The 27,496-nt window shown below is 36.6% G+C and overlaps 1 protein-coding gene across 3 annotated transcripts; it reads right to left on the bottom strand.

The window, feature by feature from the left end:
- Positions 1–6: 6 nt before the first annotated feature.
- Positions 7–27,356, bottom strand: snx13 (sorting nexin 13). 3 transcript variants are annotated; one of them, XM_051873631.1, is made up of 26 exons: positions 27,194–27,356; positions 17,605–17,717; positions 17,393–17,495; positions 16,872–16,961; positions 14,155–14,276; positions 13,832–13,953; positions 13,425–13,529; positions 11,784–11,872; positions 10,920–11,003; positions 10,697–10,835; positions 10,413–10,501; positions 9,863–9,962; positions 9,580–9,776; positions 9,330–9,434; positions 9,120–9,252; positions 8,189–8,226; positions 8,029–8,098; positions 7,492–7,667; positions 6,393–6,500; positions 6,193–6,303; positions 4,999–5,160; positions 4,699–4,770; positions 3,467–3,612; positions 3,310–3,378; positions 3,114–3,226; positions 7–2,757 (listed from the first exon to the last, which is right to left on the bottom strand). In XM_051873631.1, exons 1-26 carry the CDS (start codon positions 27,203–27,205, stop codon positions 2,525–2,527), a joined length of 2,901 nt encoding a protein of 966 aa, XP_051729591.1. In that variant the 5' UTR covers positions 27,206–27,356; the 3' UTR covers positions 7–2,524. The 3 variants fall into 3 exon arrangements, with proteins under 3 accessions (XP_051729591.1, XP_051729592.1, XP_051729593.1); XM_051873632.1 differs by having other exon boundaries at positions 7,492–7,634; XM_051873633.1 differs by lacking the exon at positions 4,999–5,160.
- Positions 27,357–27,496: the final 140 nt, after the last annotated feature.

Here is a 27,496-nt window from a genome sequence, read left to right as displayed (position 1 = left end):
GGGCAGTGAGTTGGAGTTAATTTTATTAGTGTTATACTGAGTTAAGCTGCTCAAAATGAATGTTTTAGAAGCATAATGCAAACACTCTACTCCTTTTAGAGTCCTTTTCAGTCTATTAAAATGACCGTGACATTCAAAACGACTTACTTTGTTAAAGAAAAATAAGAAAATATAATTGACAGTACATTTAGGCACACCGCTGACACATACTATACACCAATATGCACAGTTCATTTTCATAGATTCATACAGACAGGGATTCAGAAAACAAAATCAAGTCAGGAATCGGAAACGTTTGTATCAGCCATTGAGTGAATTTAAAGGGGAAGTGTGCTCCTGTGCGACTCGACCAATCACTGCAGAGTTTAGCTTCTCAGCGCCAGCCAATCACAGTAGAGAAAGACCACAAACAGGAAAATCACAAGAGTAAACCTGCGTGAGGCTGGCCAATCATTTACAGCAAAATAAGCGCAACTGAAACAATGTGTTCAATAAAGAGTTTAAGTGCTGTTTTTATTTTAAAACACACAATTAGTTCTTGTCTATTTTCTGTTGATCTGAACCAGGTCTTAAGGATGAAGCTCATGAAACCTGAGACAGGTCATATTCACTCCAAAAAATCTTAATAAATTATATATTTGCGTAAAGACAAAAAAAAAAAAAAAATGCTGTTTTCGAAGACAATTTCTGCTCCAATTCTCATGACTTAAATTGAAAGAAAAATCTAATTATTATTACATAACATGAAAAATAATTTATTTGTATTTGTTTAATAGTTTACATAATTATTATATTATTTTTTACATTATTATATTATTTTTACATTTATTTGATGCATATAATTACATAATAATTCATTTTAATTGTAATACCCACTCGCCAACCAAAAAAAACAAACAAAAAACTTTTTTTTTTGGCCGGGCAGTGTATATTTATGAGATTTATTTCACATCACAGTAATGAGAATTAAGGAAGTAAATGTGCTTAATTGTCATGAAAAAAAGGCTTCATTTTCTTTATGCAAATTATAATTGATGTACTTTCACTTAAGGGTTAAATATGACCTGTGCACTTTTTTGCAAAGTGTAGATATATCATAAGTGTGACTGGAGAGTGTTTAACAGTAAGAAAGAGTTTTCTCAAATGCCAGACGACCTCTGACCTCTGTTTTGAGCCTCCATTCATCTACAATGTGCTTTCACTCGTTCCTAAAAGCAAAACACGGCAAAAAATCCAAATCGTCAAGAAAACGGCAGGAGTGACGAAACATTAAAAACAAAAACATCCCCAACACAAATATAAAAGCCAGACTTATAAAACAAGTCCTTTAAAACAAGCCACTTACAACAACGGAATGTTCAGGTGGTTCGTGTGGTTTCGGATTCGCTTCTGAAATTCTTCACTCGAATATACTTGAAAACTATCCCATACATGATTATTATATAACATGCATTAAAGAAACATATTGCACAAAAAAAGAATAACATATTCTCTGAGTTGGACTGTCAATATCGCCTTGATGTGTGTGCATGAGGGCGCGACCGTGTGTGTGTGTGTTTGAGGGGAAGCTACGTCTACAGCACACGTCTCTTGGTCTTGGATTTAAGGCTGACTCTATATCTCACACTCGAAACAGTCTCCGGCATCGGACAGTTGCAGTTTAGTGCTACACTTGCTATTCTAAAATAAAGTAATTTTAAAAAACAAACATGTACACGAGCCTCCACTGGACTGAGTTATAAAAACAGGACACACACAAACATCGGCTCACTAGAGACAGGTACATTCGTTTAAAGCATATCTCCGTATGCGTAGCCACCCGAACGTCGAAGACGGCCATGCAAATATGAATTCCACCATCTCTGTCCCCCTTTGATATGTTTGAGGGCTTTAAATAACAATTTAAGTAATTTTTTTTATTAAATGTAAGTGAAAGGCTGGGGGTGTGGCCTGTTTTAAACCCCACCCACTTCATGCAACCGATTGGTTGGCTGGATAACGTTACGCCTATTTCAGTTTCAGTGCCACAAAATGTATGTAAATGAAGATCATAATACATTGCTGCTGACCCTTATCATATGGTTCTGCTTGTGATGAGTGCTAAGGTGCATAGGTTGGTTCGGTCAGATTTCGTTCACCATACTGTACTGACGATGAGGCGACCACTGCCGAATACAAAACAAACCCAAAATAAATCCCAAAAAATCGTATATATCTACACAGTGTCATCCAAACAAACACAAACGGAGAGAATGATCACTTAGTGCCCAGTCTTTCATAGTGTTTCAGGGGTGACCGAAGTGTCGGACGATGACAAAATGAATCCTCTATGCTACGGCCGTGTCAATGCAGTGCTTTAAACGAGAACAGCCAGGAGGCACTAAGAGGGAGGCATGTGTTCAAGCGTTTACCGCCGCAACATCCGGTCTGGAGAACCACACGCGCCTACATTTGGGCGTCGCTGTGGCAGGTCGGCGGCCGCTGATTCCTCCCCCTCTACATCGGCGGGAGAATCGTCCGTCTGTCACCTCTTGTGCAAGCTGCGCATTTTTTGTGAATATTTTAGTACACGCGGCGAGCGCGAGTGGAGCTTCACAAACAGCTCGGGGAACTTGTACTGAGGAAACAAGGTCTCCAGGAAGCCCTCCAGAAAGACGTAGACCAGCCGCCGGTTTAGAGATTGGTGCTGGAACATGTCGAAGACACGCAGGATGCCCTTGCGCGTGGTGTCCGCCCCGATGATGTGCTTCAACTCATCTGATGGGAGGAGAAAACAGTCAAAATTTCAAGTCGAATTAATTGGTATTACTGTTGTAAAAAGTACCGACTCTGGTACCAAGTCGGTACTGAAATTTTAAAAATGTGGCAACACCAGCATTTCCCCTAGCATTTTGTGCAGATTCTTAAACACCTCTGATTGGCCATTGTGTTCACATGCTCAACAGATATGTCTCTGATTGGCTACAATGATCAACGCTTCAAAAACATGTTGTAAATAGACATTTTTGACACTCTTCACTGAGCGCTTACACAGATACACACGGTAGCGTGTATCTGTCTGAATTTTTGACACTATTTGTTATAACACTTTCCACAATACTCATTGTATGTACCCGGCATAATGCCCAAGAGTGTGGTTTTGGCGGCGACCCGCGTCCTCATGCGGAGGCTTTTGTCTCTGCGGGGCGGTGTCTCGGCGAGAATCCCGTTCGGCCAGTAAGAGTCTCTGCAAAGTCGCAAAACCCAGTCAGAAGAAGAACCAGAAGCACATATATTTCAGAACAGACAGTACACGCATGTAACCATCACCTGAATCTCTTCACATAATCAGACACTTGCTCAGGAGAGGTCATGTAGTCGACGTGATCCACGATTTTCCTGCAATGAAGCAAAAACAAATGTTTGCTGTTGAACAGAGAGGAGAAAAATAAGTCATAATGCGTGTATGATCACGTGTCCATCGCACCTGTTAATCGTGTCTCCATACGTCGCTTTTATTAGCTGCTGTAAGAGGTTTTTGATGTTTCTCCGCAGCCACTGATTTCTCTCCTTCAGGTCAAACACTTCGTCCATCAACAGCAACATTACCCTCAGTGGAATATTATCATCCACCTGCACAACAACACAACATTTATGAAACTCACAGCTCCAACTCTAAAATCTGATTAGACAGACCACATGCAAAATCACTGAAAAAATGACCAATAAACAGGGATGAAAACAAAATGTAAAAAAAATGACAAAACAAAACCCCCATGTGAGGATCAGCGTCCAGGAAGAATATTTTTAAATATCACCTTTAAAATGTGTATTTACAGTTGATTTTACAGTTATCTCAGGCCACAATGACACTGTTGTTATTATGGTACCCATTCAATATGAATATGCAATAATAATAATAATAAATATTATTTTATTAAATTATAAAAGTAAAATCAATAAAATACATTACTAAGCTAATAATACTATTAGACTGTAAAATAAAAAATGAGTATTTAAAAACAATGAGTATTATAATTTTATTAAATTATAAAAATCAAATTAAAAAATTTAATAATAAATTTTTTTTAAAAATATTTTTAAATAAAAATAATTTAAGAAACAAATTACTATGGTAAAAATACTACTGTACTGTAAATTTTTTTTTAATAATAATAATAACTTTTATATTAAATTATACAAATTAAAAACCAATAAAGAAATACCTTACTATGGTAACAATAATATTGTATTGTAAAATGAAAAAAAAAAAGTGTGATTAATAATAATAATAATAATAATAATAATGAAATGCATATTATTTTATTAAATTATAAAAAGTAAAAGTCAAAAAAGAAATACATTACTATGGTAATAATGCTACTGAACTGTAAAATAAAAAAATGAGTATAATAATAATATGAATAACAATAATAAATATAATTTTTTATTTTATTAAATTATAAAAAAAAAAAAATTATTTGAAAAAAAAAAAAAAAACACTACTACTAATAACATTAATATTAATATTAATGTCCTAATTTCTTTGCTTTTAAACATTAAACCATAAAACTTATACTAGAATTGCTTACAATTATTAAAATAAATGTCATCATTATTAGTGCCTTTAAAAATATTGCGCTGTTTTATAAAAGCAACAAACCTCTTGAGGCTGTGTTAGAGTGACCTGGCCAAGTTTATGATGTGATGTTGACTTACGTTGTCGTCCAGCTGGGCTGAGACGCGGCAGTGTTCGGGATCGATGTCAGACTTCTGGAGTAAAGGAGGCACCTGTGGAGCATACGTTCATTGATAAAAGCTCATAAAATATCACCAGTCGAGCTCAAATACTTTGCCTACGTGCAACCGTATTTCTGCACCAGCTCAGCTATGCATGTGAAATTACTGACTAAAGGCAGAGACTAAGTTTCCCAGTTATACAGAAACAGGCTAAATAAAGTCAACATGTAAAGTGCCCAGTTTCTGAGGTCTTTCGCATTTCTCGCTGACGTGCTCTACCTTAAATATGGATTGTTTAATATCCTGGCCAAGTTTCTTAAAATCCTGGCCCACGTCCGCCGAGACTTTGGACACTCCCTCGGCCAGGCTGTCCGGCAGTGACTTCACGGCATTGGACACATTCCGCATGGAGCTCCGGAGAGGATTCACAAACGTGTCCATCTGTCCGAGTCCAGAGAACAGGACAAATTTACAAAAACTGCGAATCCCATCAGACAACAACTATGCCGCTCCCCTCTGGATGAATACATTGGGTTGTGTTGACGCTGACAGCAATTTAATCACTGTTCGTCGCTAGCAGGTGTTCTTACTGAACTGCAGACGTGGATCATGGGAGCTTAATTGTCTTTGCTGCTTCTAATTAAATTAAACCTGCTCAACTTTCCCGCTCCGCCAGTGGTTGATATTCCTCATGTTGTCCTGAATCGCCAACTCTCATTGAATTCAATGACTTTTGTTAACTCCAAATCGCTGTTTGTGTGACAGTTGTTATAGATAGCATCAATGGGTTTTTCATTTGAATTTGTTAATGATTTATGTTGCAGTGCATTGATTTAATGAGTAGTTTGCATTTATTGATGTCTCCATGCTTCATTTTACAAGCATTACATTTTCTTGCAAAAATATACACCTCCGTGAAAAATTTGAGGTCAGTAAGTTTTTTTCTCTAAAGAAATTAATATTTTTTATTCCGCAACGTTGCATTAAATGTATCAGTAATTTATAATGTCACAAAATATTTCTATTTCAAATAAATACTGTTCTTTTGAACTTTCTGTTAATGAAAGAGTCATGAAAAATGGAGTACTGATGCTGAAAATTCAGCTTTTGATCACAGGAATAAATTACAGCTTACAATATATTCACATAGAAAATGGGTATTTTAAATCACAATAACATTTCATATTATTTCTGTTTTTACTGCATTTTTGATCAAATAAATGCAGTCTTGGTGAGCAGAAGAAAAACATTTAAAACTCTTACTGACCACAAACTTTTGAACAGTAGTGTATATAGGTAAATGTTTTATGTTGGTGCATTAAAAAAAAAAAATGGATAAATATAATTCTTGATTTGCGTTCATTTGGTGAAAAACATGCCTAGATTGATTTCTGGCTATATCTGGATTTATACTCCTCCACTGATTATTCAGAGCATATTTTCTGCATGCGGTCTGTATGTGGCGTTTCTCACCTTGCGTGCAAATTCCCCTTTGCCTTTGCTGTACGCTTTGTTTTCCAGAAAGTCATAGACGTAGGGCAACAGCACGGGACAGGCCTTTACCATCTCAGGATTCAATAGCAACTGTAAGACAAATTCAGCTCTCAGCACACCTGGATCAAAACACCTGAGCTAGCAGAATCCAAAATAAACACAGTCCTGATCTGAACCACCTGTAAATATGAGTTCAGGTCCTTCTTCCTTTTCTCCAAAAACTCCTTGTCCATGTTGTTAAAGGTTTTTTTGCCAGGAAGCTTGAGAATCGGACCAAGGCTCTCAAACTAAAGAAAGGACACAGATCTCAGCAAACTCCATAAAAGCCATTTAGGTCAGAAAATGACTTTGTTCACACTGGCAAAGCAAATTTTACGCATATCCAGACTAACATGGAATCTGTGTTTGCAGAACTCACAGAATTTGAACATTAGTTTTTCTACACTTCCTTCATCCATGTTGTTCCTTCAAGCATGTTAGTTTAGTAAATATTTTGGCTAGTTCATTATGATTTAAATTACCAATATGAGTAAAGTCCACATCGCTGTTTAACATATTATATCATCTTTAAAATTAGCCAGAATTCTGCAGATTCACCCACAATCAGCACAGAAAATATAGAAAAATATTGATTAAAATCTGAATTTTATGACAACGATACAAGTCGGATCCATATATATTTTAAGATTTAATTAAATTCGGATTGTTGTGAAACAATCAAAATAAAAATAAATAATAATAATAAAAATATCTATTTTGCTTATAGAGAATGAAAATTTCTCAATTTCTCAAATAATATATTTTTATACACACACACACACACATACATTATATATATATATATATATATATATATATATATACACACACACACACACAGTAAAATAAATTATTCATCATTGTGACTTCAGCACATTTCCCCCCAAATTGCATTAATGGAAAAAAATTATAACAATTAAATTATAACATTCATAACAATAAAAAAATGTATTACAATTGTCAATAATTTATACATGAGGGTGGTTTGTTGTACTGCCTTTAAGTTATACAGATTTAATTTTTACATTTTTTTTTTACTATTATATAGTAAAAAAAAAAGGTAATGTAAAATAAAAAAATACACAATAAAATAGTAAAATATAGTTTATAAATTATATAGTAATAAATAGTTTAAAAAAATCTCCATAACTTAAAGGCAGTACACAATCTACCCTGGCAGGTGACGCATGATGTCCATTTTTGGGTAACATTCTTCAGCTTTCCCCTCGATTCTCTCACCTGCTCCGTGATGCGCATGTGGAAGTCGTGAAAATCGCTGTAGCGGCGGTACGTCTTCCAGATGTCCTCACTGCCGTCGGAGTTCTTGCGTATGACGGTGATGGTGTAGAGGGCGTACGTCTTCCCATGATCGTTACAAACGCCTGCCATAGGAAGTTGGTTTAGAAAAGCATCAACTACAGAGAGGCAGGAGCGATGGAAATGATGGAGCAATAGCCAGCAGGGGGAAGAGAACAAGAACGACAAGACAGACATACAGCAGAGAGAAGACGACAGAAGACAAAGCGACACAGGGACAGAAGGAAAGAAAATGAACGTAAGAAAATAAAGGAATAAAGTTGATGGAATGATAGTGTCACAGAATAAGAATGAAAACAAAGTGGCAGGAAAAGTGTTGCATCCATCAAATAAATGAAGCTTGAAAATGAGAAGACGTGATGAACACTGAACATCTCTTTAAATCACACAGACTTTTAATTTGAAACCTCGAAACAGTATTTGTCTTTTAAAATGGCTAAATTCAGGCAAAATTCTCACCTGTATCAGAGATAAATGCATGAAGCTGAGCAGACTCATCTACGCTCCCGCTGCTGAGATCATCTAATGACTACAAAACACACACATTCGTTAGAAACACATCGAACACATTCAGCACAATGTATGTATGTATAGATATGAACAGTTTTATTTAACATACTAAATTAATGCTTCCTGTTGGAGACCCGTTGAATGACTCTGGAGAAACAGAGAAATATTAATTCATTTTATGCTACGTCTACACTAATTCAGATTCATTTCAAAATGCATCTTTTTCTCTACGTTTTGGCCTTCCGTTCACACTGAGGTGTTTTTGTCCTGTGAAAACTAGGCTCTTTGAAGATGCTCTCCCAAGAACCCTGAACACCATTACTGACAATTGTCATTTTGGCTGCGTGAGATTCTCCACCTTTGTTGTTGTTGAGCATCCGAAGCGTGAGCTGTTGAAGCTCCGCCCTCTTCTGGAAAGGGGGCAGGGAGCAGCAGCTCATTTGCATTTAAAGGGACGCACACAAAAACAGCATGTTTTTGCTCACACCCAAATAGGGGCAAATATGACAAGCTATAATAAATGATCTGTGGGGTAACGATGACGCATGTTTAGTCATGTGATGCATATCAAACCAATAGATATCTATGTTTATACCAATATGTACCTGCTATGTGCTATTCATTTTCACATTGTTGTTAAAGATAAATGTTACTTTGTACAGTCTTCATATAAAGACTGCTCTTATGTTTTGCTGCAGGACAGCACTTGTGTTTTAGACCATACATGGAGTGGTGATCGAGTGCGACTTGAATGTGTCAGTAAGTGGTGAGATATTTCACTGATAAAATGATCGTGCCAGAAGAATAACATGAGAAATGTATTACGTCTGGTCTCTTGAGAGCTTTTATTATGTTTTCGCATGCGTAGTAAGATGATTTAAGCATTTTCCACTATGCTAGTGTGGTCGGAGAACATTTTCAAAATGAAAATGCTGTTTTAAAATGTATCCGGATTAATGTAGACATAGCCTTAGGAGATGACGCTTAGACTCATTGTTGCTGTCATTCATGACAGATCTGATCCCGTGTGTGTTTCTCACCTCCGTCCCCGTCATCAGATCCCCTGAAACTGGGTTCCTTCAGCATGTCCAGCTCGGCCAGCATCCTCACATACAGCGGGTGCTGCCTAAAAGACGGGTAATACCGCTCATCCTTCAACATCATATCATACACCTGAAAAACACAGTGAGCTCAATTAGTGGCCTTTTTTTTGGTTAGAAAACACCATTCTCACATTTATACACACTGACCTTTCTCTGGATCTCATCAAATATCTCAGGCGTGGGATCCTCTTTACTGAGTTTTTGAGCCAGCCTGGTTACAGACGCTTCATCCACCTGCACCCTAGGAGAGGCCTGATTGTAAAAAGAACCTGTCAATCATCACTTCGTATCTTCGCTCGCCACGATATATATTGTCACACCGCCAGGCGCTCTATGTGGTAAACCTCAGTTTGTTTTTTTGTGAAGTTTAAGAACTGGTAAATCTAAATCATCTCACCTTCTCAGATAGGTACTGGTCGTAGACGCCCACCGCAGCGGCTCTCAGCAGCCCTTTGGTTGTCTGGGTGCTCTGCTTTTTTCCATCCCTCTGGCTGCTCTGTAAGACCTCCAACTGCTGCTGCGCCGTGACCCGATAACCCTCCACCGTCAGCCAGAAGAACAGAACTGCCTGACCGCCCATGTGCTGCATGTAGTCTGTAGAGAAAGATAAGAAGCAATAAGGGACGAGCTGATGATGTATTTCAAACAAGAGGACAGTTTGTGTATCCGTCTCGACTCACCCATGAAGAACTGCAGCGCGATGTTATGCACTAGGATATGTTCCAACGGAATCACGCACAACTTCCCAAAATTAGCTGCGAGTTTCAAAGCGTCAACTTCCTGTTTGGCAAAAACAACCACAACATGTTAAATAGTCATTCTGAGGGTGAAATGTTAATTGTCAGACAACTGATTAATCGCTGTTAATAATTAAAATAATTTAAAAAGTTCATAAAAAGTAACATTTTAAATAATAATCACATTTTAATCACATCCAAAATATTTGAAAACAGTATTATTAATAAAGGTAATATTTATTATTTTAATTGTCTGTATAATTATCTGTATAATTTTCTTAATTATATAAAACAAATAAAACATAAATGTATTAAAACACTGCCGACTGAAAATACATTAGGAGCAATTATTTCATGTTTTATTTAAACTACTCTTAAAAATAATCTGAAAAAAAAATATATATATATATATTCCTAGCAAACATTAATGTTTTTAATGAATTTTCATTAATTATAATACAAGAAGTATAAATGAAATGAGGGATTTGGTTACCTTTCCTGATTGTAGCCTTTGTATTCGTGTTTCACAGACTTTCTTCACAAAAAGCAAACTATTCATTTGATTCTTTATTATGTTGATATCTGTGAATAAGGAGAGAGAGGAAGAAAATGAAGAGTAAACAATGATTGTTATTATAAAGCCCTGAACTTCGCCTCATATTTTCCAAAATATACCCCAGAATTCATTGTTTATTTTTCAACCAAATAATAAAAAAAAAAACCCTGACATTTAAGCCTAAGTGTGTAAACACAAGTGTCAAGTGTGTGTGCGTCTACCTTCTGCGCCCGTGTCCAGAGATCGGAGATGCTGAAGCTCCTCCAGGACTTTGTCTTTGACGGCCTCCAGCTCGGGAGGTTTGTCGGTCAGCTTTAAGATGTTCAAGAAGGCCTCATAGTTACAGCTTGAGTCATGAATCTAAACACACACAAAAGTGTTTTAAAGGGAAAGCAAATAAATTTACAACACATTTCTCTACTATACGAACAGAGTAGGTCTCACCATCCAGATGACGAACTGATTGATGTAATCAGGGTCACTGAGCTGGTTAATTAAGGGCAGCAGGACTCCTCTGGCCAAAACTTCCTGCAGGACATCAAAGAATCAATCAATTAATCATCATCAACAAGTTTGTCCAGTTGCAAAACACCAAAGCTGGAGCTCTAATCGTTTAGTCTCAGCAGGAAGACCTGTCAGGACCAGATAAGCCACTTCATGAGTTCAAAACAGAATCTTGCTTTCTGTAAATCCCTGATCTAGTGTCTTAAAGGATTTAATACTACTTAAGCTCTATCAACAGCATCTGTGATATACTGTCAATTACCATGGAGAATAATCTTTCCAAATGAAGCTGCATTTTAAAGGAAAATAAATTTACTGCAGTACAATGAGTGATCATTTATATATTATAATAGTATTTATTAATATTTTGAATCTTCTTTTATTTTTATACTTTCAGTTTTTATTTAAATGTTAGTCATTTTTATTTTCTATTTAGTTTTACTTTCTCATTTCAGATTTAGTTTTAATAATTTTAGTACTTCAACTAATTTATTTCAGTTAGTTGGCAAGGGAACATTTATTTTCGGTTAAGTTATCATCTAATATTTATATTTGTATTTTATTTTAATGAAAAACTATTGTAATAGTACTAATTGGAAGGCAGAAAAGGTTACAGGGTTTAAAAATCAGAAAGTGCTTGCATAAAATGTATGTTTTTTTGAGCTGTAATGGTTTCCTCCATGTAAACACTGCTTTATAGTATTCCTCCCATGTTACTTTCTTTAGTTGGCCATAACATTAGTTGAAAGATTTTTATTTAAATGCATTTGGGACTGATTTAGCATGTGTGTGTTTATGCCTCACCCTGAGGAAGTATCTCATATTCTTGTTGTGGAAATCTCCAGAAGGTAGTAACAGGTACAGCAGCACCTCACAGAGATCCCGCAGGTAACCTGCACCAAAAACACACTACAGTCAAACCTACAGCACAAACACGACATACAAAACAGTCTGAACCTCACCCAAAGCTATTGCAGGATATCTGCAGGGTTTTTAAAATCAAATTTAAGGCTTTTTAAGATCTTTTTAAAGATCTGCACAAATAAAATTAAAACTGTATGTCTATTCAGAGCAAACCAATACAATCTCAAAATAAATCACGTATCTCAGAGTTTTTTACTTAATTAAACAAGCAAGCTTATAATATTTAAGACGTTTTATTCATTATGTATTGAAAAAGGTTAATGTACCAACATATTGATACAATACATACGAATTAAAGGTTGAACGATATTATTACAGATTACTGTGCAGATACTAGTAAAAACTATATACTGAATGTGTTAAATTATGTTCTTAGTCTTTCCTTCCTGTGGCGTATAGAGAAGCTACAAGAGTTTACACTGAATTCAATGCCAGATATAGAATTTTATGCATAATGTGGGACTTTTAATTATAAACAAGCCTGAAATACGCAATCTTATTTTGAAATGTCTATTATTTAATTCTGCCATCTACTCAATCAAACAATGAGGGAGATAAAATATGTACTATTACAACCATTTTCACTATATTACAGTATAAACACCATTAAGTAAACACTGCGAAAATTCATCAACAGGAGATTAATAAGTAATCTCTTGGCATAAATGTATTCAATGACTGCGAATTGATCTGAAATTGTGGGCCCGTAAAATGCGCAACAGCATCGCATTTTTACTTTGAAACATTTATTTAAATCATCACCTTTTGAAGTTTAATCATCACATTAACCTGCATCACGATTCCTGTTTTTTCCATCGAAATTTCCAAATAGAAGACCTCTTCAACGATAATTAAGATTTTTCTCATACCACTTAATATATTTAAAACTATTTATGACCTTAAATTCTATAAAACTGATTTTTAAGACCCGCTGGAATCCTGTATCTCGTGATTTTAGAAGTCTTGGAATGTTGTGCACAAGCTGAACAAACTACTTTCATGGTGTTTTTGTGCATTTTTGAAATTCAACAGTTCCTGTTCCTAATCACTTTCAGCAAATGAAAAAAGTAGTGTGAACATTCATCAAAACTCCTTTTTGTGTTCCACAGAATAAAGGAAGTCATTTGGTTTTGAAAAGACACAAGCGTGAGTAAAACATTTGTTATAATTCATCTGATGATGGTGGATTGCAGATGTGATCACATATGACATTTTATATTTCCAAGGCACATATATACACACCATGATTCCACCCAAAATGGTTTTCTTGTTTTCTCTGATTGTCAGTCGGTCACTAAAGCGTTTTCAAAGCATGTCAATGCATTAATGACTGGGTGTGTGTTTGTATTTTTTGCTAATCAAGTCTTTCAGCTTGTCTGGCCTATAAGATCTGCCCTAGAGAAGCATGTACAACTTATTCAACTTATACTATTGTTGACATAAAATACGCCTTGAATCACTGGGCTGGATTCTTTGATCTGTCTATAGACACAAATCTGACTTGCTCTATGTTTGTCTTACCTTCTTCATCCTTGCGTGACATGCACACCATGTCTCTACAAATATTCCTCTCCATTTCTACCTCCGCCTCAAAAAACGAGTCCAGCAGCTCCTCAGGAGCGTCACCTGCCGCAAACACACAAATAACGTCATGCACACGCTGACATTATGAGTCATTACAATCAAGTTCCCATTAAAGATTTAAAGCCCTTAAGTCAGTAAATTGGCATTAGGAAATCAACTATTTATTACATTATTTGTTACAATTTCAATCCTGATATTGAGATCTTTATACGAAACATTAACTAATGGGACCTTATTGTAAAGTGGTATCATTATTGCTATTCTTGGTTTAATCGGTCCATTTGTAAAAGGTTTTGTCTAGGTTTTGCAGACAATGTGAATTGAGAGGAAAGAATGATATTTACGTTGTTTAGGATCTTCTCTCTCATTCAGCCTCTCTTGAGCTTTCCTGAAAACACGCAGATGAGTTGCAAAATCATCCACCAGTCTGGTGGTGAAATACGGCTGCCAGTCCACCTCTTTAGACCTGAGGAACGGAAAGATTGAGCATCAATGAATCATGGGATTTACAGTCTCCATTTCAACATTGTGTTTACCAAGGAAAATGTGTAAGAACTTGTGAATCCAGTGTTTGGTTTGTGGTTAGGTGTTGCGTCAGCCCTGGAACTCTCTGCAACAGTGATTTTAAAGCAGATGTGAGGGTAAACAGGCCAGACAGGTATCTCACCTGGTGGAGAACTGGACGAGGGCGTTCTGGACTGTCTGACGGATCTCCAAGAGGAACGTTTCATCATCACTCAGTGTGTAGTACCAATACTGGATATAGTCCCTCAAAGCAAACTGGATGACCTGATGAATGATGTTAGAAGAGGGTCAGAGCAGGACACTATTTGATTAAAATAATGTCAAAAAGATCATGAAAGAGTATATACATTAGAAGTGAGCGAGAGGTATAGTCTATGATAATTAGGTCTGTCTCCTAATATTGGACTAATCATTAGTCGACTAAAAGAGGCTTTCGTCGACCAAAAATTTGATTGGTCAGTTAGTCGCAGGAAAAAAAAAAAAAAAAAAAAAACTTGTGGCGAAGTCACACAGTCCGTGAGGGATCATTATTGGTGGTTCTTTGTGATAATTACAGTATGTCGGGCAGGAAATCCAAACGTTTGTCTATCATCCATTGACCTCAAATATGGCTTATCATTTGAAACATGCGAGTAGTAGCAACTTTACATGGCTGCTTGCTCTAACATTAACCTAGATAACTGTGCACTATTATTAGGCCCATATCCAAGTGTTCATGTGGAGTGTGGAAGCTGAACTATAGCACACGTTACTGCATGAGATGGAGGCGCCGGTGCGATCACTTACATTTTTTCCTGATAACAGCGGAAACAACGTCATTTTTGGTCATACAGATAAGAGTAATACATCATTCGAAACTAAGGGTATACTTTTATTTGTGTAAACTCACGATAGCAAGAAAACGTTGTGCCTTTGTAAAATAAAGAAAACAAACAGGGTGCGCTTTCTGTCGCCTCAGTCTCTGTGAACTTGAGCGAGTCAAAAAAATAAACCAAAACTCAGTGTATACTTGCCTCACAGACATGAGAAATATTTCTATAGAAAGCTTGAAATGCCAAACGATCATCAACCAATTCATGTGGAAAACATTGTAAATTTACAACATTGTAAATATTGTCTGTTTTTGCTCTATTTTGGCAATAAAAATAGCTCTAAACCAAACCACAACAGAACCGTTGTGTGACTCTGAAGCAACAAACAGTGGTGTTTGGTTCCTGAATGAATCAGTGCTTTTGAATGAATTTGAATGAATCGGTTGAATGAATGACTCAATGACTCACTCATTAATACAGCGACTTGTCGCCACCTACTGGCGGTTTTAGTTTCATACTTAAAGTGCATTTACATTTATTCATTTAGCAGATTCTTTTATCTCAAGCGATACAAGTGTTTCATTTAAGAGGCAATAAACATGAGAAGTGCTAACAATACAAATTTTCAAAAAGTATTTCATTCAAATAGGTGATGCATACATCTAATAAGGTTAGAAAAAATTGCCCTTATAAAAGGTAAAAATGCCCCAGGAAATCAATTTAATGTGGCAAATATCACCCCATAATGAAAAAGTTATGCCGCACACTCTTAATAAACATATATGAGTACATATGTGTGTGAAAAACATCAGGCACAAGGAAATGTATTTTTCTCGATCATGTGCCCTGAATTCTTCTTGGCACAGACACAATAACCCATCACTTCTACCACAAAGGGGTCCACACTGAACAGAAGGGCTCGCAAACCTGCTGACACACTCTCATGACTGTGTTTAACTTTAACACAATTTCCTCAAAACGTCAGACTAGTATAGAATGAGTTACACAATAATTTTGGTCATGAAGAGCTCTTATACTACAATTTTAACGAGGTCTATCATGGAAAAGGCAAACTGGCCACATGGAGGCTGTTCAAAACAGTAGGTAACATCATGCTGCCTTCTAAGATGCCTTGTTTTAGCTAATTTCTCAGGCAAACTAATCCAAAAATGCACTGCAAAGATTTCAATAAAAATGTATTAAATATAATGGAAATGAATGAATTAATGATTAATAATGAATTATACGACTATTAAGTATGTCCAACTTTACCCAGATACATACAGCACACTCATGTTCAGTGGTACATACTATATAGCAAATCAAAACTGCTTGATTGCTACATTGTCATTAAATCGTTGTTATATCTCATATAATTGTGGAGCATTCTAAATCATAGTACATGAGAGTTAGGATGATGTCTTAAAAGGTAGCTGTCTATGCGGTCAGCTGACTAGGTGTTGCAATGTACAATCGCTCATGTTTTCAGTATTTCACAACTATTACAACAAAAATTTAAGTGAGACGGGTATGTCACTTACATATCCAAGGTGTAGTAGTAAAAAAAACCTGTTTTCTAAATGTCAAAGAGAGGGTGGAAAATTTTCATGGAAGAACAACATTGCAGTTTTATGGTGTGAGGAACCTATTTGACTAACAATAAAAGTGGTCTTTATGGAAGCAAATAAAAGCTAAAGTGTAGAAAATGGTTCCATCAAAAAAGTGACCCTAGCAGAATATATGCATTGTAAGCAGACTCAAACCTGATTCAGTAAAGCATGTGAGAGCACCGACTGAAAACAAGCTGAAGCGAGTGTCATGTGCTCATCAGTTTTATAAAAAAAAACCCAGTTCAGCCTAAACTCTCAAACTAGCTGATCCAGCGTCTTACTCATGTCACAGGCGGAAACAAATGATGTTTGTGAAGCGACGACTCGACAGTCTGAGAAATCCTCATCATTAGAGGAACCACATGTTCCTCAAACACATGAGCGAGCACTTTCAGCCGCATCATGTTCATCTGTCTGTTTGGTTTTGGTGACAGTACCTGCTGCAGTGGCTCATCTATGATATTGGATCCTGTCAGACGACGGTCGATCTTGATGGGTTTGGACTCTGATTTCATCTCTTCCGAAACCTGAGGAACAAACACAGACTTAAAACTCAGAAGTGGAACACAAGCACTATTTTAAAGTCACTTCACAAGCATTACACTTGATATAAAATGGTCTTAAAAATACAAAAACTCAAAGCTAGGGAAGCTTGTTCCTGCCACTAAATTGCGACTTTTTATCTCACATTTCTTTGAGTTTTAAAGTCAGAATTATGTGATATAAAGTGAGAATTGCGAGTTATAAAGTCAGAATTGCATGATATAAAGTCGCAATTCTGACTTTTCTCGCAATTGTGAGTTTTTAATCATGCAATTTGACTTTATATTACACAATTCTGACTTTATGACTTGCAATTGTTAAGCAATTGTATTGCCTAAATGCTTTTGTGTGTTGTGGTAAATACAATAAATTAAAATCAAATCAAAGGAAGACAGATATGCGAGCGTTTGCACACCTTCAGTATGGCCGGCTGTGTAGATGGCAGGTAGGAGTGTTCGCACCTTTCCAGGTGCTTCTCTGAGTTTGTCTTTCCAAATAAAAGCAGCACTACAAAACCCCTGGAGAGAGAGGAGAGATTGCAGCATCATACTAGAGCATCAACAGGTGTTACAGACGTTAAAGCACATTGATGGTGTTTGAAACAAGTATTAGTTGTGATCCACTTACCCTCCAATGAAACAGAGGATGTAGAAGGCCAGATAAAAGATGGCAAAGGGTCCAAATGAGATGAGGAAGAGGACGACTCCCAGACCCCCCCATCCCCAGATGGACAGACTGGCCTGAAAGACAACACACAGTTAACAACATTATTTCTTATCTTTGGCTCACTGTGAGTGCTCTCGCAAATTGATTAGAATGAAAGCGGCATGAATAAAGTATAATTGAAAATACAGAAGAAAAGCCATGTCACGACCGCAGCTACTGAACAACTGAAATTAAACATCATCATCAGGGTCTAAAATGTTTTTCCAAATCGGGTGAATTGAGGAAATTTCCTGGCCATGTAATTGCATTTCATTAAAATAATGTTTTATCTCCAGGACAGTGGCATTGTTTTGTTGCGAGCACCTGTGACAAAAACATCAAGACTCCTCGTGATTTTGCTTGTATTCGTGTTGTGGCTTAAGGTGTAGAAAAATACTTTTGCTGTCCTAGTTACTGTTCAAATAGGTGAAGCTTTTCTTTAGCATTCATACATCTCTTTAATGTGATTCACTCTTGCCAGACAAAATCATTAGCAGTCAGATTCTTATTCTTGCATTGCAATTAAAGTAGCAAAGTTACAGGCCAACATGCTCCTGATCATCATCATAACAAAGACCCGGAAGAAGAAATGAAATCGCTGCTGGAGCCTTCAGCAGACGAGTAAAGTTTTTAAAAAGACTATAGGAGAGATGACAGTGACACAGATGAGATGAGAGAGTGTGACTGAGAATGGGTCCAGTGGACAGGTTTCCTGTTTTTTCCAGGACAGGAAACTCAGTGACCCAATCTCTGGCCTTCCCTTCCTTCTACTGAGACGATCGCTCACACACACACACACACACACACACACACACACACACACACACACACCTCTCTGTGCGCCTCAGATCTGAAGGGTCAGACCTGGAGTGTGTCCTGCTCTGCTGACAAGTTAAATAAACATCACCCAAAAATATGATCAAATGTTCACGGACCCTTTTCATAGACCGTGATGACGCATTTCCACAGTTATTAAAGTCAGCATGAAACAGAAGTTGTGATAGTCTTTTATTCTCTATTGTGCCGTATATCTGAGTGAAACGGCTTCTGGAACAAGTGTAGGTGGGACTTGATACTGTCCATGGGGAATTGATTTGATAGTTGTGGTTTGCTATTGGTGGATCTCAGGTGAGTGACAGGTTGCCCCGCCCTCCCATCAGTAAACGCATCATCAGAGAAGAGATGTCACTGCAAGAGGGAGGGGAAGTTATTCTAATTAAAGACTGTGTATGGATTAATCATTTATAATAAATAATGCAATATTCCTTAAAAAAACAACAATTGTTAATTTTGATTTCATGGTGACTTTAACGGTGTAAATGTTGCACTTTTTCTATATTTCAATACATTTTTAAAAAGTAATTATGTACATTTATAACACTATACTTTCTGTTATATTACCCTGACATTAAATTACAGAAATCTAGTTAACACTGCTGAGTGAGTGTTTCCAATACAGCTGATTAACATAATCAATCTCTCATTTTTTTTCCCCTTTGGAAAGTCACAGAAACTCTTATGGATTTTTTCTTTTACTATTGGTGCAAATGAGCACGTAATTTGTTGTAGTTTCAGTTCACCACTATAGAAGTTTCCAAATCTATGACGACTTCTGCTTCTGAGAACTCAGGGAATGTTTGTAATGAGAGCAAAAGAAAATGAGACAATAAAGTGCAAAGAGAGTGTAAAAAAAGAAATGGCAAAGGAAAGAAAAAGAAAGACTGCAAAAGAGTAAAAGAAAGCAATCTAGATACTGTGTCTATGATTTCACCTCTAAACGTCATATAAAAGATGAATGGTTGGCCACTTTACAACTCAATCAAATTGTCTTTTCCTGTCAAAGTGTGCAGTTTTTTTCCAGAACAAGCTGTAAAAGCACTGATTTAACTCTGTGATTCATTGCAGTACCACAAACCCTAGTCCTGACCTGCTGACCTCTGTAACCTGTTGAATCAGATCATTCATGACTGTGGATTTGGACAAACAGCGTAACAAACCCGCTCTGGATGCTGCTGTAGCGTTCTAGAGATCATCCTATACCACAGACACAATGCACGTATGTGTTATTAAAGAGACGAACAGACAGGCTTTCACACATGTGGAGTGTCACAGGACTGCAAATCAGCCGCTGGCAAACTATTCCATCAGCTTACAAACAACAAATCGCTATGGTGGATGCTATTAGAGCAAGACAAATGATAACATTTTTACATTATCTTGCTTGGTCTTTTTTTGAGGATTGCTTAAGACTCAACTTATAACAGTACTGCACCCTCAAGTCTCTGTGATCCTTTGTCTCTATTTAGCTCGTGTCTATCCTTTAATGTGCATCTGTGGGATTTTATCACCTTTATTTATTTTATTGTCCATTATGTAAAATCATGAGTCTGATTACTTTGTAAAGTAACAGCACATCTCTCCTCAACAGACACACGGTTTGAGAAATCATTCATGTCTGTTTGTCTCAATTAAGGGAATAATTCAGCCAAAAAATTAAACTTCTGTCATTATTTATTCACTTTCATCATGTCGTTCCAAAATTGTTTCTTTCATCCATGGAACACAAATGAATTTCTGTAGAATATCCTTGCCTAAAATGACAAAAAAGCACCATAAAAATGTTCAACAACGTCTGTGGTAAAATTTAAGTCATTATGAATAATCTGTTTGCACCAGTTCACTGTTCATTTGATTTTGAGGGGAAAATTATCAGTGAATAATAACTTAAATTTTGACCAGTTAGTTGTATGAAATCAAAAGATGGGTAAAAAGTAGGGGTGTAACGAGAACTTCTGCCACGATTAAAGTGTGATGAGATTTCTCGTTGAGGTGAAAAGCTGCCATGACAGAGTGTGAGGGTGAAATTAAGATAGAATATGCCACCCCCACATTTACATTACACCTCCACTGTTGTTTTGCTTTTTATATAAATAAATCCATTTAATTCAGTTGGATAACGGTTGCTTCAATCCCATCCAGCTCATCCAACACGAGCAGCAGGAATTGGAGTTCACTTATCACGTGACGAGAGTAAGTGATGAGATGACTGACAAGACCATGGCGGAGGATTCGTTACACAACAGAGCCTAAGCGTCTGACAAATGTCTTATCTTGTATAATTCATGCTCAGCATCGCCGCTCCCTATTCACAGAGCACGTGCGATCACGAAATCGAAAGTAAAATGTGAGCACGCATTCAAACGCGATTTAAATACTCTGTATTTTAAAAGTGGCTCCCTGATACATGCAAATATCTCCCAATATGAAAGCTATCTTAGGCTGGGCTGTGTAGTTGTAACCATCTCTTAGCTCTGTATCATGCATGAAGAAAAATTGGGTCTCTATTTGCACTTTGAATATTGAGAGAGTACTTTGATTATGGTTGCACTTATTGTTTTCACTTAAGACTAAGAGAAACTGTGTTATTCATTTTCATTTATACGGTTTTATTTCTATGATCAATTTGTGGAAAGGAGTTCAGTTAGGAGGTCAAAAGTTCTCATATGAAATCATACAGGAGAGAAGCCAGTCAGCTGAGTTTGTGGCAAAACCTTTTACAGTGCTTGAGTATTGTTGTCTTTTACTGAATATGATAATTCATACTCATAAAGCAGAACTGAAATGACATTCATTACAAAATGATTAGTTAAAACATTTCAAATGCACCTGCACACTATTTTTCTAGACATGTATTTCATCACTGAGGATTTCTTAAAAATATTGTGAAAAGTCTCGTCTCATTCTCGTGAACTCAATCACTCAATCTTGTCTCGTCTTGTGAGCTGTCTCATCACACCCCTAGTAAAAAGCCATATAGATGACGCTATAGGTGATTTTGTGCTTATTTTGAAGCAGTTCAGTTCCAGCCACACTGAAAACAAAGAGAAGCACGTTATACAAACTTTCTCCTGTGCTCTGTGGAATAAAGCCAATCATACAGGAACAACATAAGGATGAGTAAATAAACAATAAAACTAATTTAATTGATTAAATAGTCAGTGTAGTTCCTTTTTTTTCTTTTTTGTTCACATATGGTAGAGGATGACAGACATACTACATCCCACGTAATGACGAACAAGGTCACCACAAATGAGAAACACAGTTTCTATACACATTTAAAGAGTCCCGATGTTTCTACCTCAAAATGATAAAGTGCAATGAACTTGTCTGCTGTGCATTTGGTCTCAATGTGCGCAAGTAAACGTCATCAAAACAGTGACACCAGATAACAGAGAAAAGGATCAGTTATGAGGGAAAACAAAGACAAAGTAAACATCAGAGAAAAATCTGTTCTGAATCAACATTCACTGGTTTTCTCAAAAAGTTCAAAATGTCTAACAATTTATGGACTAGTTAATATTAGTAGTTTATGCACTGTGTTTTTTAGATAAAGAGATTTGCACAAACGCACATGCAATCTAACTGTTTGGAAAACATCCCTGACTGTGGGAAGTTTTGCATGTGCTCTAAAAAACCCGTTTCAGCCCTTATCATGACCAAACTCACCTCTAAAGAAGATAAAAGCAGATTACAACATACGGTGGACTAGAAAACTAAAGCTGCTCTCTTTGTTGTCAAACACACAATAATCCAACAGCCGTTTTATCTTTAACATGTTTTCACATCAGAGCAGATCACATAAGGTAGGGCTGCACGAAATATTGTTTTAGCATCGATATCGTGATGTGTGCATCCAGTGTAGTTGACCAGTATGGACCAGGACCCACGGTTCGAAACACATGTGATTCTCGGATTAATTGTAAAGTTTAACCATCATACAGTCAAAGTTTATCATTTGCACGTGTTTCATTTTAAACATTCGAGTAATTTTAAACCATTCGAGCACAAGAAGATGTGAAAGAGAACTCACATGCTGTTTTCTGTGCGCACACACAGAGCCACGCAGACAGCACGCAAACACCGAACTTGACTCTGTGCACCTTCTATACACTAGCGTATACTTCTGCCTATGGAAAAGCTACAAAAACATGTTCTTGAAGCATTGATCATTGTAGACAATCACAGATGTATCTGTTGAGCGTGTGAACACAATGGCCAATCAGAGGTGTTTAAGAATGCTAGGGGGAAATGCTGGTATCGCCACATTTTTTTAATTTCAGTACGAACTTGGTACTAAAGTCGGTAATTTTGACAACCCTACTTGTGATAAACTTATTCATGATTCTTTCTCTTTTACCACCTGCATTACTATGGTGATTGTCAGTATATGTTAAAGGTACAAAACGGATATTAGTAGCAGTGTGCATTGTTGAATTTACTGGTTTAAATGAAAAAAAAAAAAAAAATTGTTTGTAAATTACAGTTTTATATAGTAAAATTTACAGGTTTTTCTGTAAATATGCTTATATTTTTACTGTATTTTTTCCAGAATTATTTACAGTGCTGTTTATTCCATTAGTATCTTTGTTCTACTGTATTTATCTATGCTTGTAATTTGTTTATTATTTTCTATGCAGATTCACTTGCCTACAAAATCACACCAATCATTCTAGAATGATTTTATTTTATAAAAAAGAGCTATTCAAGTCACCTGGTGAAATTGTTTTCATATCGTAATATATATCGAAGAAAAACAAAATATCGCAATGTCAGTTTTTATATCGTGCAGCCCTGCCCCAAACATGAAGTGACAGTCTTCTCCATCCAGTAAAAGAGACACGCTGTGAGCTTGAGGACAGATGCAAGAGGACATTGTTACAGTCTAATAAACCAATTAATCATCAGGCTTTCATATGAGACAGAAAGGTGTAAAGCTGTAACATTAATAGGACCCTTAACAGTGATGATCTCATTCTGTCTTCACAGAACGGGTCACCAAAGACTTTAGCCAGGTTAAGATTATTATCCACAGACAGGAGCAAACAAGATCCACCTTCTTAAACAGCAAAATTCATTAACATTATGCTGCATGGCAGTGCATGGTACGGCTGTTGGCCTAAATACATGGATGTTTCTAGAACATGATCCTTAGCTAAGATAAAGCCATTACACACACTCCAACTCAATACAGTGAGAGTGAATTGGCCCTGAGGAGAGCTCATAGGATGATCAACGTGAGTGTCAAAGAGTTCCCAAAGGTTTGAAGAGTGATCTCACACAAAACTCATCAGGCTTCGGCATTTAATTCAGGCTGGTCACAGAAGTCTATTTTAAGACCGGTGTAAATACCCCAGGCTCGAGTGCCGATGCCCTGAGACCAAAAGCTTTGTGTATAATCCAGATCTATGCCTTCTGCACTTATATATATATATATATAAAAAAAGAGTAAAAGTTTTCTACAGACCAAAAAATTACATTATTTTATTTAAATGGCAATAAGTTTAATGTTCTTAAAATGTCACCCCTGAGAAAACAAGTAGTGTTTGTTAAGACAAACATACTGTAACTATTACTATTGCTATGAGTCATGCTTTAGAGATCTATAACTCTTCTAAGAAATCAGACTAGGGATGCATGATATATCGGCCACCATATGGGTATCGGCCGATATATGTTCATTTTTAATGTTATCGTTATCGGCCCGATAAGAAAATTTGGCCCGATATATTAAAGCCGATAAATAATGGATTATTTTCTTCAGCTGAGACACTTCAGATGTGCACTGTTCACCACGGTTTTGAATTGTTTGAAATATGATTTCACTTCAAAATGGAAAATACAGTTAAGTGCAACGTGCAGCACAAGTCTGTCATATAGGCTACATAAAATTATAATGAAAACATTATAATTTTGTGCTTGGGACATGGGTTTTAATGGTGAGACTTTTGTTTTGTCATCAGGCTCTCAAAAATTATATAAAAAAATTTGGATTCAAAATTAATCGGCCAATATATCGGTTATCAGCTTTCAAATATAAAGGATTATCGGTTATTGGTGCATCCCTAATTCAGACATAATATTTTTGCCTGACAGATGATAAAACGGGTGAAACAAAACCTTGTGAAACTTTTGTTTTTGTAATCAGGCTCTCAAAAATTATATAAAAATTTAGATTTAGATTAATCGGCCAATATATCTGTTATCTGCTTTCAAATATAAAGAATTATTGGTTATCGGTATCGGCCAAAATGTTCATATCGGTGCATCCCTAAATCAGACATAATATTTTTGCCTGGCAGATGATATAACGGGTGAAACAAAATCTTGTTACATATAACTATATCACTGCAAAAACAAACACATTCCTTCATTGGACAGGCTACAAACATGGTGTAGCTGTGAAATAACAGCCTGTCAGTATTAGATAATAATACCCAGCTAATTAACACAGCTTCACAAAGCTTTGATAAGGAGCAGATAATGAGATTTACATGAGCATATAACGGACAGCTCTGATGGGCATAAACAGGGCACGCACAGAGACAGCGTCCAGCATGCTGGGATAGCTTCAGCGCGCAGGTGAACTGAGCTACTCGTGTCGTAACACGAGCCTGACTCTGAGTCAAGTACTGCTGGCCATTTACAGTTTTGCATTCCTCTGTTGACACACAACCCAGCAGTATACCGTACAAGAACGCATACTTATAATTTACTCCTGAGGAAAAACAAAAGGAATGAAGAAAAAAATGTGAAAAAACCCTGTTGTTTGTGCATGACATTCCTATGATAATTTTATATGATTATAATTCCATTCTTATTTACTACAAACAAACGAAATGACCTGTAACATAATGTCACATGCATCGCTGCAGGCTGACCTGAAACGCTTTGGTTCACAGGGCTAGTAAAACATTTGTAGTAATGCATTAACTTCAAGGTCCAGCCCTAAAATGCAAACACAGAGTGAATGCATTCAAGTCCTAATATGCTCGCAGAGACACGTGTGGACGATCTTACAGCGGGTCATGTGACTAAAGAGGATTCACCTCATCCACCTGTCATCAGGTGACGAAACACAGCCAGACTTCACCAATGCAGTGAAACTTTTGACAAATGCATGATTTCCAGTGATGAAATATGGCATGCAACCAATTGACAGGCTTGTCTTCATCACAAATCAGGCGTTTTAAATTTTTAAATAAATGTGATAAATAACCTAAAATAACCCCAAAACAGGGCAAGTGTCACACAACAAGAATCTTATCAGGTCTATCATCATGAATAACTATACTACAATATTTGCATGAGTTTAAACAATCAATCATTCACAGCTAAAAGGTAGCACACTTATTCACAAAAAAAATCAGGTTCCCACAATTCTAAATTAATTTCTATGACTTTTCCTGTTGTTCCGTGTTTACCAGATTTGACGCTAAAATTGCATACAACATATATGCGCCTGAAAAACAAAAAAATGCAACCAGACAGTCTGCTTATTGCAAATGTCCCAAATAGGTGTTGTTTACTTTAAAAACTATATAATTAGAAGCTCCACACAGCAAATGTCATGTAACCAGACTGTTATCTTGCCACCATAACCAACTATACCACGTGTTTGCATAGGTCTAAATATTGCTTAGAGCCCAAACAAGTTTGTCACTTTATAAGTATATAAAATTGACACACAAGAACAGTGTCACGCAAGCAGGCTGAACTTGACCAACTTTATCATCCGAAACAAAGTCTGCATGGGTTTAATTGCCCCATAAAGGCAAAATAGATGTTTACACTTTACAAGTACACATTCGGAGGCTGAAATACCACATCCAGAAATGATATAACGAATGTTACAATCTGGACTACATTCTGCCAAAACAATGGTTTCTAATTTAAGTATATCGTTTATTTTAGTAAACAATAAACATATAATGAGAGGTTAAAATAACATAAGGGCAAAAGAAACAAAAACAGGCTTCTCATCATAAACATATTCATAACCAGAAAGCATACAGGTAACAGGCGTTTTTACTTTGTAAATATTACGTTTTTAATATCAACATTATGATCAGATACTGACACTGACACAAAAAAACAATGTGTGTTATCAGGTATGTCATCATAGCTAACTTTACGGCCTGAACTGCACCTTTACCAGGGTTTATTTCCCCCATACACACAAAACTAGCATTTTCTTCAACATACGTTTGATGTAATGTAAATACTTAATCAGACGCTCAAATGACACATACAATGGCACGAAACATCTTGTCATTTCCAGCAATTCTCAACATCAGCAAGCAAAGACACGCAGAAAACACACAAAAACCCATCATCTCCACCCATGGCCCCTATACACACAACTGTCACACACACATTACTCACGTAAACACACATACATGTAAATACACACAGACAGCTGATGTTAGCTGAGCTAGCTGAAGACTTACTGTCAGTGCTCAGAAACATCTAATCTCATCGCATTAGTGTGTGTAATCCCGCACACAAGACACGCGCGTGTGTGTTAATGTGTGTAACTGTGTGTGTACTTTAGTGTGTGTGTGTTTATTTACCTGCTCAGGTAACACACGGCTAAGCTAACAGCAGCTCAATACAGCAGGAAATACAATAAAAGACACAACTATCTATCCAATGAGGGGAAATTGTGGCTTACCTCTGCAAACATTATTTAAAATGTAAAAACGGTTGTTTTGTTTATCCCCGCCACATTTTTAGCGTTTTCCTTTCTTCTCACGTTCATAAACTGAGGCGCTTCAGGACTGCGCGCGCCCTCCCTGCAGCCGCCATGAGCGCGAGCTCGACAAGGAGTCTCAACGCAAAACTAGAGCATACACTCCGGAGCGCGTCTGGGGAAAGGTCATGTGATGAGAAAAGCAGGCACTGATTGGTTGGCAGAATTCTATCACCCGGAAGACTGCCTGAATTCGCCAAATATTATTACTATGTTTTTATTAAT

Source organism: Ctenopharyngodon idella, chromosome 19 (genome assembly GCF_019924925.1).
Source record: "Ctenopharyngodon idella isolate HZGC_01 chromosome 19, HZGC01, whole genome shotgun sequence".
Taxonomy (NCBI): domain Eukaryota; kingdom Metazoa; phylum Chordata; class Actinopteri; order Cypriniformes; family Xenocyprididae; genus Ctenopharyngodon; species Ctenopharyngodon idella.
This window is presented reverse-complemented; position numbering and strand designations above follow the sequence as displayed.